At 38.7% G+C, this 15,258-nt stretch overlaps 1 protein-coding gene across 1 annotated transcript; it reads left to right on the top strand.

Annotated features, from left to right (window-relative positions):
• Positions 1 to 7,049: 7,049 nt before the first annotated feature.
• On the top strand, positions 7,050 to 7,976 carry LOC102028883 (olfactory receptor 5B3-like). Its single transcript, XM_005408030.2, has one exon. It carries the CDS (start codon positions 7,053 to 7,055, stop codon positions 7,974 to 7,976), a length of 924 nt encoding a protein of 307 aa, XP_005408087.1. The 5' UTR covers positions 7,050 to 7,052.
• The last annotated feature ends 7,282 nt before the right edge of the window (positions 7,977 to 15,258 follow it).

The raw sequence follows: 15,258 nt of genomic DNA, 5'->3' as shown, positions 1-15,258 counted from the left end.
CTGAGTGCTGGGATTACAGGCCAATCTCCATATTCTAAGGCACAACTCTCTTTCTGAATTTACAGCCCATCTTCTGTCATTCCATGAGCTCAGATGAAATCGTGTCTGTGTTCTACACTACGATCATCTCCATTCTGACACCTGTGATCTACAGCCTGAGGAGTGAGGGAGTGAGGAGTGCACTCAGAAAGGTTGTTTTGAAAGCAATACTGTCATTAGCATTGTAATTTTCACATTCTAGGATGTGCAGTATTCGGGGCTGTGTCATATTTTAAGGTGCACACTGAAGTTAATTCTTGAAGTTATAACCTTAGTTCTGCAAAAATTTATTACGGAAGAAGGAAACATTATATTCAGACACATATTAACTCTACAGTAATGGCTAAAATGTCTTGGGTTCTGTTTGTCAAAAACCATAAAAGAATTTTGATTTGTATGATTATTCACTCATTCTAGGTGAATTATTTTATGTCACTCGGCAATACGAAACTATGCGTGCAACAATGGCACAGTGAATGTGCAAACAGAACGTGTGTGTGTGTGTGTGTGTGTGTGTGTCTCTCTCTCTCTCTCTCTCTCTTCAGGCATTTTCCAGAATTAAATAGAATGCAGCTAGTTTTTAATAATAATACAAAAATATTTAGATCAGTTTTGAGAACATAAATTTATGTTTTGTTGTATTTATTTCTTTAGCTGAATATTATTCTGTTAATCCTAACGAGATATCATGATATATTTTTTAAGTGAAAGTCTTCGCTTTCTTAGGAATGTTCTATCTATTATCTGTCTATCTAGCTATCTATTTATATCTACCTGTCATCATCTATCTGTGTCATCTTAAATGAATTAATATTTTTGCTTTAATCATGCCTTTTTTTACAGAACCACAATATTCACGTTATAATTTTCAAAAGGATAAAGTAGCTAGAGTATTAGAAAAAAATGATGGAAAAATGCATCTTTCAACTTTTGTACTGCTGCCTCTTTTCCTACTGTGTGAAAGTGCACTAAGAGTCTGATGCACTTGCGCACCTTCCTCCAGGAACGCTGCGGAGTGGGTACTGCGCGTTCTTCATTCTCGCTGCTGGAGTCGTGTCACGCCTGCTCCTCTGCTCCCATCTCCTTGCCGTTCATTGCCGGCTCCCAGCGTGCGCCTGCCGCAGAGCCCTGACCTTGTGCTCTGTGTGAGACTTTCCTACCCCCGTCACATTTCTGCTTAAATGCCTCCGTACCGTGCAGGTGTTCCCTAACTTCCCTTATTAAAATGTTCACTCTCCTCCACCAAACCAGTTGTCCTCTCACCCTATACTATTCTCCACAGTCCCATCAACTGTCACCTGTTTTATATTTATTTGTCTGCTCTTTGATGATCTCTCTCCGCAACTAAAAATAAAGTCCATGAGCACGGTAAGCTTACCAGTCTTGTTCAGAACGTGATTCTCGGCACTGCAGAGACGGTTGCACAATACATAACCAATAAAGATTTGTTGAATGAATGAAAGAAACAAGTGTTGAGTCCAATTGTGTTGATATGTTGAATCTTTGACCCAATAACAGTCAGTGCAGAATATGTCCTATAGATATTTTAGATAGGATTTCAGAGCATTTAAAGAGGTGGACCTCACTGTCTGCTCTGGTGAAATATTTTTAACGGTGCCTAAACGCTGACTTTACTACTGTCACTTTTGGCAACAATCCTGGATCTTAGAATCAAGTAGAGTATTTGAAACCATCTCATAATTTTTACCTCAAAAGTGTTGTTGCACAAAGTGGAAAGAGACATATGAAGTAAATACTATTTAGTAAAAATAAAAATAAAGATTGAGATTACTTAAAGGTTAAATTTCTGATTACATTTTAATATTCACCTCGTATATCTGGATTATACAATTAACTGGAATGAATCTAACTCTGCATGTAAAACAGAAGTATAAAAAGATACAGTAGAGGTAAACTACTTTCCAAGTACTATTCTAATGTAGAATCCTATCTATTTATCTATCTATCTACCTATCTTGAGACAAGGTCTCACTGCGTCATTAAGTTGTTCAAGCTAGGTTTGGATCCTCCTGCCTCAGCCTTTCAGGGTGTTGGGATTACAGGTTTGCCTCACCATGCCCATCTTTGTAATCACAACCTTTATTTTTTTCAATTTGACCCACAAAGAGTTCAACGTTGGGTAATATTTACACATGGGAATGTGTCTCCATGTCTAATCTGTTGATATTTTTCCTGTTGGAACCATTCATAATTAATATTTAAATGATTTAGTTTAGAATTATTTTGGGTTAACTGAAAATTTGCAGGTAATGCAGAATGTTCCCATATGACACTGTGACAGGTTCAGTAATGACCCATAAAAGACTCATGTTCTGATTCTTACACTTTTCAGCCTTAGTTTTTAACATGACCCAAAAGGACTATGTCAATGTGAGGATATTAAAGTTTGAAGAGGCATGAAAAGTCACCAGGAGTAACTAAGTGTACCCCAAAGGCTATCTAATGTATCCCTATAAATGGACTTAGAAATATTTAAATGTAGGAAAGAGTGGGCACTGTAACTGCAGAAACAACACTAAAATGATGTGACCACCAGCCTGTGAGGCCGGACACACCAGAGGAAGGAAAGAGGGGAGAAGGGGAGGGTCTCCTAGAATCTGGGGAGGCCGAGCCTCTGACAACCTTCTGGTTTCAGCCCAGTGAAACAGATGTTGGGCTTCTGATTTCAAGAACTGTGAAAGAATCAATATATGTATTGTAAACTTCCAAGTTTGCGGTAGTGACAGTCGCCCTAGAGAACCAAGACAAACTCTCATCTGTTCCCTTCCCTGCCGTAATCAGATATCACTGCTCACATTTGGGAAGATTGGCCAGTGAAGCTACATGTTCCTGGACTTTTCTTCCCTGGAAATTTATTTATTTCTAATTCAATATCTGCACATGAATTAATAATCTGTTCACGCTTCTCTCCTTTTCTGGAGTTAGTTCTGGCAGTAAGTGCATTTCCAGGAATTTGAACCATGTCTCTGTCACCCAATATTTTGGTGAGCAGTCATTGATTGAATTCTGTTGTAGTCTTTATTACAGGAACATTCTAATGGCAGCAAAATTATTGGGATGAAAACTATGCCTATGTTGTTAGTGGCAGTAGTGTGGAGACATTATAAAAAAGAAACTCATGTCAGTTGTCTTAGGTGGTTATTGTAATATTCACATGACCACTTAGCTGACAAAATTCTGAAAATCATACATTTAAAAGAGTATTATCATTCATAAATTAAGTTAATGTGTGTCATTTACAGTGCATCTACCTACTACCAACAGTGAATGTAATTACTACGTGACACAAACATGAGCTAAACAAATAAAGAGAATGGGGAAAGGCTCTAGAGATGGAGTGAAGAGGGAGGGGAAGCAAAGGGGAATAAAAAGAAAAGAGAGATATCAATTATATGCACCCACTCCCTAAAGGGAAGACAAAGATTATGTGCTGCAAGCATGTATTAATAAAAATTTAAAAAGAAACACAGAACATTGTGCACATTAAAATAATCAGCTCAATACCCACAGACAGTTTAATTGCTTCTTCTGCAGGAAAGTAGGGTGAGGAGCACTACATAGTCCCACAGGTTAACTCTCCAGAGGTTGCAGAGTTTCCATAACCTCTTCAGAGATCCATGCGTTGGTCTCTGGAATCCCCGTGCCACGTCTATCATGTCGCTGGAGAAGGAGAGCTGCCCAGCGGGCTTCCTGGTCATTACTTATACATCTGAATGATAATCGTGTTGTGAGCCTTCAACCAGGGTCTGGAAAACACCCAAAGATAAAAACTACATCGGTAGACTTTTAAATGACAGCCTCTTCATGGGTTGTTTCGTAGACCTCCTTTATTCGTAATTGATAGACACAATTCTGTGAATTAGGTGAGAGATAGAATTTTGTGATGCTTATTATGCAAATAAGGAGGAAATAAGAAACTTGTCTAGGGAGGCAGAAACAGTTGAACTTTGTCCATGCTGATGTTCTTTCCTCTGTTTTTCCTTGTCTTTGAGAACTTGGATCCTTTTGAGCACTACCTGGGAAAGAACTCCTCTAATAAAATTTATGCAATATTTTATGGCTGATTGTCGAATTTTAGGTTCAACATTCTGCACTGACTGTTGTTTCTCTTCTAGAAAACTGGTAAGTTTCTGTATTTTGGTGAGAACTATAATTCATGTGAAGACAGTGGGTCAACTATTCTTACTATGAGTTATTTAAAAAGAGAAAGTATCAACATATTTCCAAAAATCTGGTGTCAGTCTGGAGCATAAATGATAAAACTTCCATTAGAGAGAATTTAGAGATTATAATGACACTGTTATGGTTTGTGCCTGGATGTCTGCCGAAAGCCTCATGCAGTCATGGGGAAGCCTTCTAGAGTTTATGATTGATCCATGGTCCAATGTTGGGATTATGGGTGTGAGAGCTACACCCGCCCTGGAGCAGGTAGTTTGCATACAGTGTAAGGGAGAGAAAGCGCTTGCTTGCCGCCGCTCCTCCCTTTTGCTGTCCTTGCTTTTCTGTCTTCTGTCACCACAAACAGTTGCCCGGTGCCATGTGCCACTCTACCTTGGAGCCAGCCAAGTATGGACTGAAACCTCCACAAACTGTGAGCCAAATAAAAGTTTCCTTCCTTAATTTTGGGCATTGGATATTTTGCCTCAGCAATGAGAGAAAAGTAAACAACACAATCACATTGAGCTTATTTCTTAAAAAACATAAACAAAAATAAGACGGTATTGTTCAGGGGATACATTTATCTTGTTCACTGTGTATGTGCTTCTCATTGGAGATAAGCAAATGAACTTTAGTATTTTCCCTGCAATCCCATGTGTGTTATTACTGATACACCCTCCTGGATTAGCAAGGAGGTGGACAAAAGCAGACTCTGATTAGTGTGCACATGGCTTTAACTTTTGAATCTTGCATCTTCTTCTACTAGCTGGACAGTTTTAGAGTGGTATGTAACTTCTCAGACTTTCAGTTGCCTAATGATAAAGCAAGAATAATAATGCTATTTGAAATACACACAGACATACACATTTATATATGAAGTCTTTATTTTAGGTTTTAGAACAGAGTACATGCTAAAACTGGTCATGTGTGTTAATGGTGTTAAACAATGTGTTCAGGGACACATTGCCAAAGGCTTAGGAGAAAGATGGTAGGGAATTAAAGTATTAGACGGATATCCTTGAAAAACCAATTCTAAAAAAAATTAAAATACTCTTCATACACAAGAATACACTCAAATAATGTATCCTCCAAAGTGGGACTTGCCAACAAAACAGTTCTGTAAGGTAGAGATGGTGGTTAACTGGGAATTTTCCACCATTGGTCTTGGAGATTTGGCTATGGAGTGAAAGTAATGAAAAAAAAGGACACATTTAAGAAAAATGCATTCATTTACTCAGACTAAAACATACATTTAAAAGAGGAAATTTTAAAAAGAAATGGCTCACGCGGAATTGCAGAAGCAATTATCACGTGTTTGAAGCAAGGACAGAAATACTGGAAAACACAGAAACTTCAGGGACTCTGGTGGGGGATAACAAGCAACTTGGGGAGTGAAGCTTCCAGACCACAATACTCACCCACCACAAAAGCCCTCTTTAGCATCCACCTCAGTCAACCAAGATGAAGACAGTTCTTCTATTCCCATAATAATGTCAAACTTAGCACTTGACAGGCTGAGTTTAACTCCCAGGATTTTACTGGTATTTTTATTAATTATCTTCTTTCATTGATTAATTATCTTATTACTTTTTTGGCAGATGGAAATAAGATGGTCAAGGGAGTTGGTTCAGACCAGTCAGTAACTCATAAGTGGCAGGGATCCCGTCTCTCACACATCTCTGCTAGGAATTGAAGCTCTCTGTGTTCTCTGTCTGATGTGCTGTCTTCCCTCCCAGTCACCTCTGCCAGTGAAGTGCTGCGTTCCAGTTGGACCGCCACTTCTCCAGGATGCAGTGACTCAGGAGCTAAGCTTGTCTTCATCTTAGTCAAAAGTTTATGCTTTTACTCAGAGCCGGTCAACAGGTGTGGCAGTGCTGGTGGATTAGCTCCAGGTTGTGTGGGCTGGGGGAGATTAAAATGCAGTTCTGAGTTTGTTAATTCATCCAGGACACTTCTGTAGTTGAAAAAAGATCACTTAGGACCATTGATATAACTCAGTGGCACAGTGCCTGCCTGGCAAGCTCAAGGTCCTGAGTCCGATTCCTGAAATCAAAAACAAAAACAAAAAAAAAAAAGAAAAGAAAAAGGCTCATTGCACTTGGCTCATTTGTCTGTTTTCGGGTTTACCTCTCATGGGAAGTAAACATCCAGTCAACAAGATAAAATTACTATATCATCAACAGCACAGTTCATTATGGAAACACAAACCCTGAGGTTGCACCAAAGCAGACAGGGAGTAATTGTAAACTGAGTTAAATTCAATTTCATGTACATTTGTTTTAAACCATTAGACTTGGGAATGGTTCAGCATGGGTTGAAGGTTAGCACGAGTCTACAGCAGAGGCTGACAAATAGCATTTGTGTGAATATGAATGTATTCCTCAGTCCCTAGTGCCTTGTAATTTACATGGGTGTAATGATGAATGGAGCTCACTGCATTTCTGAGTGGAGCAAGGAGCACACATTCGAGGTGTCTGCAGCAGTTCCTGCAGTGAGCAAAATGGAAGTGACAGCTACTACTGAGCTCCCGGGCAGTGAGATGCAGATGGATTCATCCATACAGTTGGTTTCATCAACATTATCCACACCTCAGTAACAAATGTATAAATTTTAAAATTGGGTACCTAGTCCATTAAGATTCCTGCACACAATTAATGGGTCAGGTTTGATTTTCAATTCCACATTTTCTGGGGACTGTCAAAATACAACTCGTTGGTACAGAGATAAAAATGCATGTGGTACACGTGCTTTCCAATTTTAATTCATTTATTTCATTATTGTGTTTCTTTTTTTCACATTGCTGCAAAGCATCTAGTGATTCCCAGATAACAGTGATGGAGAACAGGACAGAGGTGACAGAGTTCCTCCTGCTGGGGCTGACCCATGACCCACGCCTGCAGCTTCCCCTCCTCATTACCTTCCTCCTTGTCTACACCATCACTGTGCTTGGGAACCTGGGGATGATCCTGCTGATCCTCCTGGACTCTCATCTGCACACCCCCATGTACTTCTTCCTGGGGAACCTGTCTCTGGTGGATTTCTGTTACTCTTCAGCTGTCACTCCCACGGCTGTGGCTGGCCTCCTTATTGGAAACCAGGTCATTTCCTACAATGCTTGTGCTGCTCAGATGTTCTTTTTTACAGCATTTGCTACTGTGGAAAATTACCTCCTGGCCTCCATGGCCTATGACCGCTATGCTGCAGTGTGCAAACCCCTGCATTACACCACCACCATGACCACAAGGGTGTGTGCAGGTCTCATCATTAGTTGCTATGTCTGTGCTTTTCTGAGTGCCTCTTTCTACACTGGGGACACATTTAGTCTCTCTTTCTGCAAATTCAATGCAATCCACCATTTTTTCTGTGATATTCCAGTGGTCATGGCTCTTTCTTGTTCTGACAGATATGTTAATGAGCTGGCCCTTATTGATGTAGCCAGCTTTGTTATCTTGTTAGCCCTCCTAATTATCTTAATATCCTACATATTCATTGTTATCTCTATCCTAAAGATGCGCTCAGGGGCAGGACATCGCAAGGCTTTGTCCACCTGTGCCTCCCACTTTATTGCAGTGTCCATCTTCTATGGGACTACGATCTTCATGTACCTACAGCCCAGCTCCAGTCACTCCATGGACACTGACAAAATCGCCTCTGTGTTCTACACTATGGTCGTTCCCATGCTGAACCCCATGGTCTACAGCCTGAGGAACAAGGAGGTGAAGAATGCATTCACAAAGGTTGTTCTGAAGGCAAAATAATCAAGAATTTTGACCTTACCATTTGGGAGCCCAGGACACCTGTTTTCATTCCTCACAGATATACTTCATGCACTCCCTCCAAATTTAATGTCCACATTGGTAGTAAGTGTTTGAAATGATAAGTTTGCCTTTTCATATACCTATTGTCTGGAAAGAAGGAAGAATTATGTACAGAAAAATAATGCAGGAGAAAGGTGTCTGTGGTTTCTTTGGGTCTGTGTTCAGAACCCTTACTCAGGGTCCTAGTGCTCATTCTCCATGTCAGTGCAAGTGTGTGCAAAAGCAGGGCACAAAGAAGCCCACGAACAGAAGTGCACGCAGATGTCACTGCAGGACAGGCGCATAGGCTTGCAGCAGGCTTGTGAGAATTAAATGCAATATAGCTATTTGTGTTGGTTAATTGCATGTGTTAATTTGACTGAATTAAGGGATGCCCAGATAACTAGTAAAATATTCTTTCTGTGTGTATTTGAAAGGAAGTTTCCAAAAGAGACTACTGTTTGAATCAGTAGACTAGCAGAGATCTTTCCTCATCAATGTAAGTGGCCATTGTCCAAACTATTAGGGCTTTTGTGAAAAGAACAAAAAAGTGGAAGAAAGGCAATTTCTCTCTCTCTCTCTTTCTTCCTCTCTCCTGATGAAGCATCTGTAGTAGTCACCTATGCATGACCCATAAAGGAGGAAAGGTTTGATTTTGGCATGTGGGTCCAGAGAGCTTAGTTCATGGTTGATTGGCTCCTCAGCAGAAACACCAAGTACTCACCTCATGGCTTCCTAAACAAATGGAGACAAGAAAGAGCCGGAGAAGAAGGGGCCAAATATAGTTCCCAAGGTCACACCCCTGTAACCCATACAGGAGCGTGCTCTGCTAATCTCCCAGGCATCCCTCAAGCCGATCAAGTTGACAGTGATGATTGCCCATCCCAGCATCCACTTCCTTTCACTCTTGAACATCAGGGTTTCTGGCCCTGGAACTCTGGGTCTCCAGACTTGCACTGTGAACACTCCCCTGCATTTCTTAGTCCTGTGAGCTCAGACATAGCTGTGCCACAGTCCCGCTGGTTCCTCAGCTTGCAGAGCACATTGCTCACCCCCACAATCACACAAGCCTCAGAGCCTGGCATTGCTCACCCCCACAATCACACAAGCCTGTGCCTAGAGTGAATCTCATGCTCCTGGTTGGTATCAAGCCCGTTGATTGCTAAGTGAGATGATATGGACTAATAGAACAGGTTGAAGTATTGTAATTTATTGTTTTTTTTTCCCCCCCTCCGATACTAGGAACCGAACTCACGACCTTGCGCTTGCTGGGCAGGCACTTTGCCACTGAGCTAAATCCCCGGCCCCCTGTAATTTAATGTTTAATTGGTATATTACAACCTAAAAATATATCTAATGTGTTTCTGTCTTTCACTACTGTTCTGAGTCAGTCTGAGAAACAATATAACATTGAATAAATTATGTGCTTTTCCTTTACACATTTTAATGACAGATGTTGAAACCTGGCATCTCCTATGAATTAATATTTCTATTTAACTGTTCTTTTATGCCACCAATATTTGTTCAAGTTTTAATTTCCAAAGGCATAAAATAGCCTGAGTAAATGCAGGAAAAGTGAAAGAATTTTTAATGGGCTCATATATTACTACCATCATTCAGGTTGTATAAACATTACACAAAGTTGACCACACCCCACTCCCTTCCCGCACTGGCATGGGAGCCACACTGAGCCCTGGAGAGCTTCATGAGCTTCAGTGAGCCATCACTCAAACACCCCGCCCACTGCTGTGGGAGCCACTCTGAGCCCAGGACAGCACTGGGAGACTTGGTGACCATGGCCCACCCACCCCACCTCATCAAAGGAGCCAAGCTGAGCCCAGGGTAGCTTCAGGACCATGCCCTGCACCCTCACCATCTACTAGCCCATAGAACATGCTTAAGTAAATGCAAAGCAATTGAAGTTGTCTCAAGCGTACTATCAGATCATACTGCAATGAATTTGGAAATTATTGACAAAAGTTCCAAAAACTGCATAAACACATGAACATCAAATAGCACTCTCCTGAACAACCAATGGGTAGCAGGTGAAATTAAAGAAGACATTAAACAATCTTTACAGTCAAATGAAAATGCAGATATAATTTACCAGAACCTGTGGGACATAATGAGAGCAGCTGGCAGAGAGAAATTTATAGTGGTGAATTTGCACATCAGGAAAACAGCATGAGCACAAATAAACACCTTATGCTGCACCTCAAGGTTCTAGAAAAAGAAGAACAAGTCAAACCCAGAGCCCAGAGAAGGCAGGAAATTATAAAGCTCAGAGCAGAAATTAATGCAATTGAAAGTAAGAAAACAATACAAAGTATTAATGAATCAGAGTTCATTCTTTGAAAGAATAAATAAAATTGATAAACTCTTAGTCAACTTTATAAAAAAAGGAAAGAAAAAAACTCAAATTCATGCTATAAGGAATGGAAAGAATGAAATCATTACAGATCCTGCAGAAATTTGGAAGATCATCAATACCTACTTTGAAAATCCTTGTTCTCATAGGATGGAAAACATGGAGGAAATGGATAGATTCCTAGATACATATGAATTACCAAAGCTGAGTGAAGAAGGCATAGAAATTCTGAATAGCTCAATATCAGCCAATGAAATTGAAAATGTAATAAAAAACTTGCCAACAAAGAAAAACCCAGTTCTTGATGGAGTCAAAGCTGAATTTTCCAAGAATTTTAGAGAAGATTTAACACCAATTTTCCTCAGACTCTTTAATAAAAATGAAAGGGAAGGAATTCTCCCTAAAGCCAGAGAAAGACCCAACCAAAAAAGAGAACTACAGGCCAATCTCTCTAATGAACATAGATACAAAAATTCTCAATAATAATTAGCAAACAGAATGCAGCAAATCATCAAGAAGCTTATACATTATGACCAAGTGAGATTCATCCCAGGAATGCAGGGATGTTTCACTGTATGCAAATTAAGTAATGCAATACGCCATATCAATAGAACCAAAGACTAAAATCACATGATCATCTTAATAGATACAGGAAAAGCTTTTCATAAAGTCCAACACTCATTCATGATAAAAACCATACAGAAAATAGGAGTAGATGGTCTTTACCTCACTCTGATAAAAGCAATCTATGACAAATCAATGGCCAATGTCATACTAAATGAATAAAAACTGACAGCTTTCACTTTAAAATCAGGAACAAGATGAGGATGTCTACTGTCACCACTCCTATTTAGTATGGTTCTGGAAATATTAGCCAGAGCAATTAAACAAAAGAGAGAAAAAAAATAAGGATAGGAAAGGAGGAAGTGAAATCATCATTATTTGAAGATGACATGAAACGCTACATAGAAGACCCCCAAAAAGCCACCAAAAAGCTTATAGATTTAATGAACAAATTCACTAGCACAGTTGGATACAAAGTCAGCCCTCAAAATTTAATAGCATTCCTGTGTACAAACAACAAACATGCTGAGAGAGAAATCAGGGAAACTACACCTTTCACAACAGCATATAAAAAATGAAATACTTAAGAATCATTCTAACATTGTGAAAATGGACACACTCCCAAAATTATTATACAGATAAAGTGCAATCCAAAATAAAATACCATTGATAAATCTCACAGATCTAGAGAAAATATCCCTAAAATTCATCTGTAATCAGAAAATTCATTCCTATAATTCATCCGTAATCAGAAGATTACTAGAATAGCAAAAGCAATCCTGGGCAACAAAGGAAAGGCAGGAGGCATCACAATGCCTAACTTACAATTATATTACAAAGATATTGTGATAAAATCAGCATGGTATTGCCAAAAAACAGGCCTGAAGATCATTGAAACAGACTAGAAGATGAAGATACAACTGCAAACACACTCAGCCACCTTATCTTTGACAAAGGGGCCAAACATGTTCACTGGATTACAGCTAGCGTCTTTCATAAATGGTGCTGGAAAAACCGGCTTTCCACAGGCCAAAGACTAAAACTAGACCCATGTCTATCACATGCACTAACTAAAGTCAAAACGGATCAAAGATCTGAATATTAAAATGGAAACACTTAATCTATTGGAAGAGAAAGTAGATAAATATCTTGAAGACATAGGGGTAGGCAGAGAGTTCATGAACAAAAACAAAACTGCATAGGAAATATTTCAAAGAATCAACTGGGATCTCGTCTTATTGAAAAGTTTTTGCACATCAAAAGAAATCAGCAACAGGGTAAAAAGAAAACCCACAAATTGGGCAAAAATTGTAGCCATATGCCCTTCAGACAAAGGACTTCTATCTAGAATGTCTAAAGAATTTGAAAAGTTTGGGCCCCCAAAATTCAAACACCCAACCCAAAAATGGGCGTCTGAGATGAACACACACTTCTCAGAATAAGAAACACAAATGGCAAACAAATATCTTTAAAAATGCTCAACATCATTGGACATTTGAGAAATGGAAATTAAAACAACACTGAGATTCCATCTCACCCCAGAAAGAATGGCTACCATCAAGAAATCAACCAATAACAAATGCTTGAGGGGCTGTTGGGAAAAAGGAACTTTTCTGCACTGCTGATGGGAGTGCAGACTGATGAAACCACTGTGAAAATCAGTATGGAGATTTCTCAGTAAACTAAGATTAGAGGTCCCATTTAACCCAGCTATTCCCCTCCTCGGTATTTTTCTAGAAGAACTGAAAGCATCATAGCACAGTGATATATGTGCACCCATGTTTCTAGCAGCACAATTTGTAATAGCTAAATCATGAAAGCAACCCAAATGTCCATCAATTGAGGAATGAATAAAAAAGTTGTGGTATTTTTATACAATGGAGTATTACTCAGCTATAAAGAAAGATAACCAGAGGCTTTTATAGGTAAATGGGTGCAACTAGAGACCATATTCATAAGTGAAATAAATCAGCCTGCATGTGTAAACATCTCATTGTCTCCCTAGTGTAAGAACTTGAAAGAGTAAATAAAATGCAAATGGTACAATAAGACATTGTGGAAGGGAAAGAAATTGCTCAAAAGGAAGGAACAACTGGGATGTGGGAAAGGAGAAAAGAAAGAAAGAAGGAAGGAAAAAATATATATGTATATACAAGGATAGCTGGGATAATTGTACTGCTGATGTCTATGGTTTATTGAAAAGAACAGTTAATGTTTAAATTTTCTTCTTTTTAATTTTCTAACCAATTTTGCAGGTTTATATCTGGTAATCTGAACAACTACTTTGAATACAACAATAGGCAATATAAGAACCATTGTTGAATTCCTATCATCTTGTTTAGTAAAGCTCTGTATCATTTCTAATTTTTTTAATTAGTATTTACTCTCTTGCATGGTTTGATCAATCTTGCATTCTCACATCTGGTAATCTGAGCAATTTTGTTGGAGATAACAATATATCGTATAATAACCGTTGTTAATTCCTACCATCTTGTTTTGCAACCTTGTATCATTTTTATTGTTTTGGTCTTGTTTTGTTTTTGTCCTTGTTGTTATTCTGTTAGTGTTTTTCTCTTTAAAATAAAAACATATAAATAAAAAATGTATTTTCTGAGGAGTCTTTGGAACTGCTAATGCTGGCCATTCCTTTTGTGCGCTTGAGTTACGCTCTCTACTCTCACCTTCCAGTCTTTCACCTCACTCCATCTTTAGCCACTGTCTTGCATTTCTTTACAACTTCAAGTAAACTCACTCCTCAGGGCCTTTGCACTTACTGCTCCTGGTGGGAAATATTCTCCATTCAGGTCTTCAAAGAAATGTTACTGTCTTAGTGTCCTTCCCAGACCACGTTTATGAAATGACCCATCTCCGTGCACTGCATAGACTGTCCTGTCAACCAATTAGATTCTTCACCGTACTTGCCAACCCTTACCTACTATACATAATTCCTTAATTTGTTTCTTGTTTACATCCCCCAAATAGAATACAAACTCCATGAGCACAGAGACCCTATTTTCCTCCTGGCCTAATCGTCTGTACCTAAATGGACGTCTTTTTCTACTGTATCTCCTCTGTGAGTAGTCGTTAAATGAATGACAAAGAGTTAAGCCTTGAATTCAGCCATACCACCTTGCTGACTTTGAACTCCTGATGATGACAGCAACTCTTACATGAGATAAACCTTCTTAATAAACACACAGTGCATTTCCAGGCACGCAGCTACTTTTTCACTTTGCTAAAATTTTTTCGACATTCACTCCTAGATCTCATATGCCTCTCTTTCAGACAAAACTATTTTCTGAAAATTCTATCCTGGGGTTGATCATTTCCTATTATCTCCTTATTTTAACCTAGAAGTACATATCTCTTGGGAAATTTTACTCTCTACTTTTCTCCATTATTAGTCCAGATAAAAAATTGCTAGGACCCAGGAACTAAATAGAGACTGCTAGCTAATTATTGTTATGATTAACATTGCTATTAAGCATCTCATGAGAAGTTTAAGGTTTATGTTGGTATTCGACTAGAATAATTGGTGGAAACAGTGATGTTTATCAAATATATTTGATAAACTCGTTACCATTTGTCTGTTAGTTGAATTTCCTTTTTAGGTGGAATGTTCTAGATTTCTTATGCATTCACAGACTGGGCCTGCAGCCTGTATAGAGATCTGATGATTCTTCCTGCTCTGAGAAGAAAATGAAGCAATTGTTGGTTTTTTATTTCATAGGAGTGTGGATTATATCAGTGAGTTCCTAAAGTCAAATCCTTTCTCAAACTCAGGAAAAAGGCAGATATCTCATTGGTTAAAAAATAGTTTTTAACCAATTGTTCCAAGCGTACTTGGAATATTTGTAGGTAAGTGGGTGCAACCATTTAACCAATTGGTTCCAAGTGTACTTGGAGCATTTGTAGGTAAGTGGATGCAACATGAGACCATACTCATAAGTGAAATAAATCAGACTCACATGTGTGAACATCATATTGTCTCTCTGGTTTGAGAAACTAAAAGAGTAAATAAAATCCAAAGTGTGCAATAGATGTCATGAAATGGGAAGAAATTATTCAAAATGAAAGAGGAACTAGAGTGGAGGAAGGGGAAAAGGAACAAAAGGAAATGAAAAAAATACAAGTTGTACTACTGGTTTTTCTTAGTTCATTGAAAAGACAATTTTGTGCTAATATCATTTGGAGAATTTTTTATGCCCATGTCTTGTACTCTGAGTAACTATTTTGAAGATGACAATATGCCATGTATTAACTATTGTTACTCTCCTATTATTTTATTATGAAATTTTATTTTATTTTTTA

This window comes from Chinchilla lanigera, unplaced genomic scaffold (assembly GCF_000276665.1).
Source record: "Chinchilla lanigera isolate Chin_1 unplaced genomic scaffold, ChiLan1.0 scaffold00110, whole genome shotgun sequence".
NCBI lineage: Eukaryota > Metazoa > Chordata > Mammalia > Rodentia > Chinchillidae > Chinchilla > Chinchilla lanigera.
The sequence above is the reverse complement of the archived record's forward strand: the minus strand, read 5'-3'. Positions and strand labels throughout refer to the sequence as shown.